Source organism: Arachis hypogaea, chromosome 12, assembly GCF_003086295.3.
Source record: "Arachis hypogaea cultivar Tifrunner chromosome 12, arahy.Tifrunner.gnm2.J5K5, whole genome shotgun sequence".
Lineage (NCBI taxonomy): Eukaryota > Viridiplantae > Streptophyta > Magnoliopsida > Fabales > Fabaceae > Arachis > Arachis hypogaea.
Window position 1 is genome coordinate 42,050,845 of NC_092047.1, and position 3,576 is coordinate 42,054,420.

Sequence of the window (3,576 nt, forward strand, 5' to 3'; positions counted from 1 at the left end):
GATAGAGCAACAATTTAGTTGATGCTTTGTTGCTCTTTCTAAAAAGCATATTTCTGAAGAAAAATTCTTGTCCAACTTCATTTTATGATGCTCGAAAAGTGATTCGAGATTTGGGATTAGATTACAAGAAGATAGATGCTTGTGTGAATGATTGCATTTTGTTTCGGGGGCAAGCTGCTGATCTTGATGAATGTCCAAAGTGTAAGGATGGGTGAAGGGGAAGGGGAATGAAAAGGATAACCTTCGGAAGAAGGTACCCCAGAAGATACTTAGATACTTTCCATTAAAACCTAGGCTACAAAGGATCTTCATGTGTGAAGAAACAGCTCTAGCAATAAGGTGGCATAAAGAGAAACGACTTGATGATGGAGTCCTAAAACACCCGGCAGATTCGATGGCATGGAAGACATTTAATGAGGAGCACGAATGGTTTACACGTGATGCTAGAAATATCAGGCTTGGAGTTGCTAGTGATGGATTCAATCCGTTCGGCAATATGAACATTTCCTATAGTACTTAGCCAGTTGTTCTCATTCCATATAACTATCCTCCTTGGATGGTTTTGAAACATTCAAATTGGATGTTATCTCTACTTATTCCAGGCCCTAAATACCCTGGAAATTCTATTGATGTATACTTAGAACCGTTAATTGAAGAGTTGAAAGAATTGTGGGAAGAGGGTGTTGAAACATTTGATGTGGTTCAGAAACGGAACTTTAAGTTGTCTGTTGTAGTTTTATGGACAATAAATAATTATCCATCCTATGCCATGTTATCCTGTTGGAGCACTAAAAGTGCACTAGCATGTGCGTGTTTCCACAGAGAAACTAGTTCTAAGAGGCTGAAACATGGACACAAGCATTGCTATATGGGTCATCGCCGCTATTTTCCGCATGATCATCCATGGCGAAGAAATAAGAGTTCTTTCGACAATACCAGGGAACTTGGCGAAGCACCTAAGCCACTTTCTAGTTATGATGTCCTGGAAGAATTCAAGACTTTTGAACAAACGGAGTTTGGGAACAATACTAAAAAGAGAAAGAAGTCTGAGCATGACAAGGTGGCTGAAAATTGGAAAAAGAAAAGCATTTTTTTTAGTTGCCTTATTGGAAGACATTATTGTTACGTCCTAATTTAGATGTAATACATATAGAGAAAGACGTCTTCGATAATATACTGGGTACACTGTTAAATTTAGATAGAAAGACAAAGGATAATCTTAATGCACGACTTGATCTTCAACTTATGGGTATCAAGAGAGACTTTCATCCTCGTAGAGTGGGCAACAAGTTTGTGATGCCGATAGTCAAATATACTTTGTCAAAGACTAGGAAGGAGAATGAAAGGCAACTTGTTTGTTAGTTCTTGAAAGAACTCAAGTTGCCTGATTCGTATTCATCAAATATTGGAAGGTGTGTGCACATTGAAGATTGCAAAATTTATGGCTTGAAGAGCCATGATTGCCATGTCCTAATAGAACGGCTGCTACCACTTGCAATTTGTGAGCTTTTGCCCAAAGAAGTTTGTGAACCGTTGATACATCTAAGTATTTTCTTTGGAGAGCTTTGTTCGAAGGAATTGAAGGTGGACGTTCTAGACAAACTTGAAACCCAGATTGCAATAACACTTTGTAAATTAGAGACAGTTTTTCCTCCGGCTTTTTTTGATGTGATGGTTTACCTAACTGTTCATCTTGCCCATGAAGCTAAGTTAGCCAGACCAGTTCAATATCGCTGGATGTACTCTGTTGAGAGGTTAGCCCTTTAGAATTGACAACAACTTAGAATCTGCCTTATAGTATTCTATATGTAGGTTTCTAACATTCCTTAAAAATTCAATTTTAGATATTTGCGCACACTAAAGAGTTATGTCGGAAACAAAGCACATCCTGAGGGGTCAATATCTGAGGGTTATATCTCTGAAGAAGCAATGACCCTTGTGGGGAGATATTTAGATGAAAATTCTAAGATTTCTGACCCTGGCAAGAATGAACCTATGCGAGGCATAGCTGTGTTCAAAGTACTTGGCCAGTTTAGTTGTAAAAGGGCATACAAGGAACTTAGTATCTTAGAGCATAGAGAAGCTCAATTCTATGTGCTGAAGAATTGTGAAGAAGTTCAACCATGGGTTGATGAACATATGGCAGTTTTAACAAGAGAAAATCCAAGAAATCTGCAGAAAAGGCACAAGGATCAATTTGTGAAATGGTTTGAAAGAAAGGTAAATAAGTAAACTTTGATAATTGTAGAATTGAAGAGTCTCTTGGTAGTATTTAGTTTTAATTACTATTCATTAATGTAGATTTCAGATCTACACAAAGTAGGGAGTGCACAGGTGAATAATCAACTGCTTTCTCTAGCAAGAGGTCCTGATCATCGTGCACATTTCTACAACACATGTGCTATCAACGGTTTTACATTTCGTAGCAAAAACCATGAAGCATCTTTGAAGACTCAAAATAGTGGATTAGTTGTGAAGGTAGATGAATTGACTGGGGGTGTGGATTATTATGGCGTGTTGACTGATATTATTGAGTTAGATTATGTCGGAAAACATAAAGTGATCTTATTTAAGTGTGAGTGGTTTGATGTTCCTCCAATAGGACGAAATCAAAGTAGGGAATATTGTAAAGATGAATATGGATTCATAAATGTGGATGTCACATATGTTAGATATAAGGATGAGCCTTTCATTTTAGCATGTCAAGCTGAGCAAGTATACTATGTAAAGGCAATTAAAAGGCCTAATTGGTGTACTGTGGTCCGAGTAAAGCCTCGTAATACATATGATGTGCCTGAACAAGATATCATGCAAGAAGAGGCATACCAACAAGCTGAAATAGGAAGCTTTAATCAAGTACCATCTTCGGGTGATATCAATTTGTTGATAGAATTGGGTAGAGGTGACATAGAGGGATCAAGTGTGGACGTGCCTATGTCTATGGAAGAAGAAGAAGAAGAAGAAGAAGAAGAAGAAGAAGATTCAAATGATAGTGATTGACTTCTTAGTATTTTTATTTTGGGGATTACAAGATATTTGCAATTGCTAAATTATCCATTTTTTGTATAGGATGGTGATTGACTTTAAAGTAGTTAAACTTTAGGAATTCACATCATATTTGCAATTGCTAAGTTATTCACTCTTTGTTCCATTTGTTTAACTTTTTTGAAAAGTATAATATATTTTGAATCATGTCCAACTTTTATTGATGTGGTTTCCTTTGTATAATTGTATATTAAATGATGTAGATATTTTATTATTTCATTTCTTTAATTTTATCTCTGTTAACTTCATTGTAGATTGCGTAACATAATGGCTACACGGAGATTGACAAGGGCTGCTGCATCTACTTATACACCACGAGCACCTGCCCCAGCCCTGGCAGCCTGTTCCCCTGCCCCAGCCCCAGCCCCGGCAGCCCCTGGAGCCCCTCCCCAGCCCCTGCAGCCCCTGCCCCAGACCTGGCAGCCCCTGTAGCCCCAGCCCCAGCCCCGGCAGACCCTACTTCAGCACCACCCACTGCCCCTGTTGATAGGCGTATTGGTAAAAGGGGACCTTCGCGTGGGATTGCAACAA

At 38.5% G+C, this 3,576-nt stretch overlaps 1 protein-coding gene across 1 annotated transcript; it reads left to right on the top strand.

Annotated features, from left to right (window-relative positions):
* Nucleotides 1-310: 310 nt before the first annotated feature.
* On the top strand, nucleotides 311-3,000 carry LOC112730003 (uncharacterized). Its single transcript, XM_025780125.1, has 6 exons — nucleotides 311-512; nucleotides 603-1,085; nucleotides 1,199-1,346; nucleotides 1,413-1,754; nucleotides 1,845-2,220; nucleotides 2,302-3,000. Exons 1-6 carry the CDS (start codon nucleotides 311-313, stop codon nucleotides 2,998-3,000), a joined length of 2,250 nt encoding a protein of 749 aa, XP_025635910.1.
* The last annotated feature ends 576 nt before the right edge of the window (nucleotides 3,001-3,576 follow it).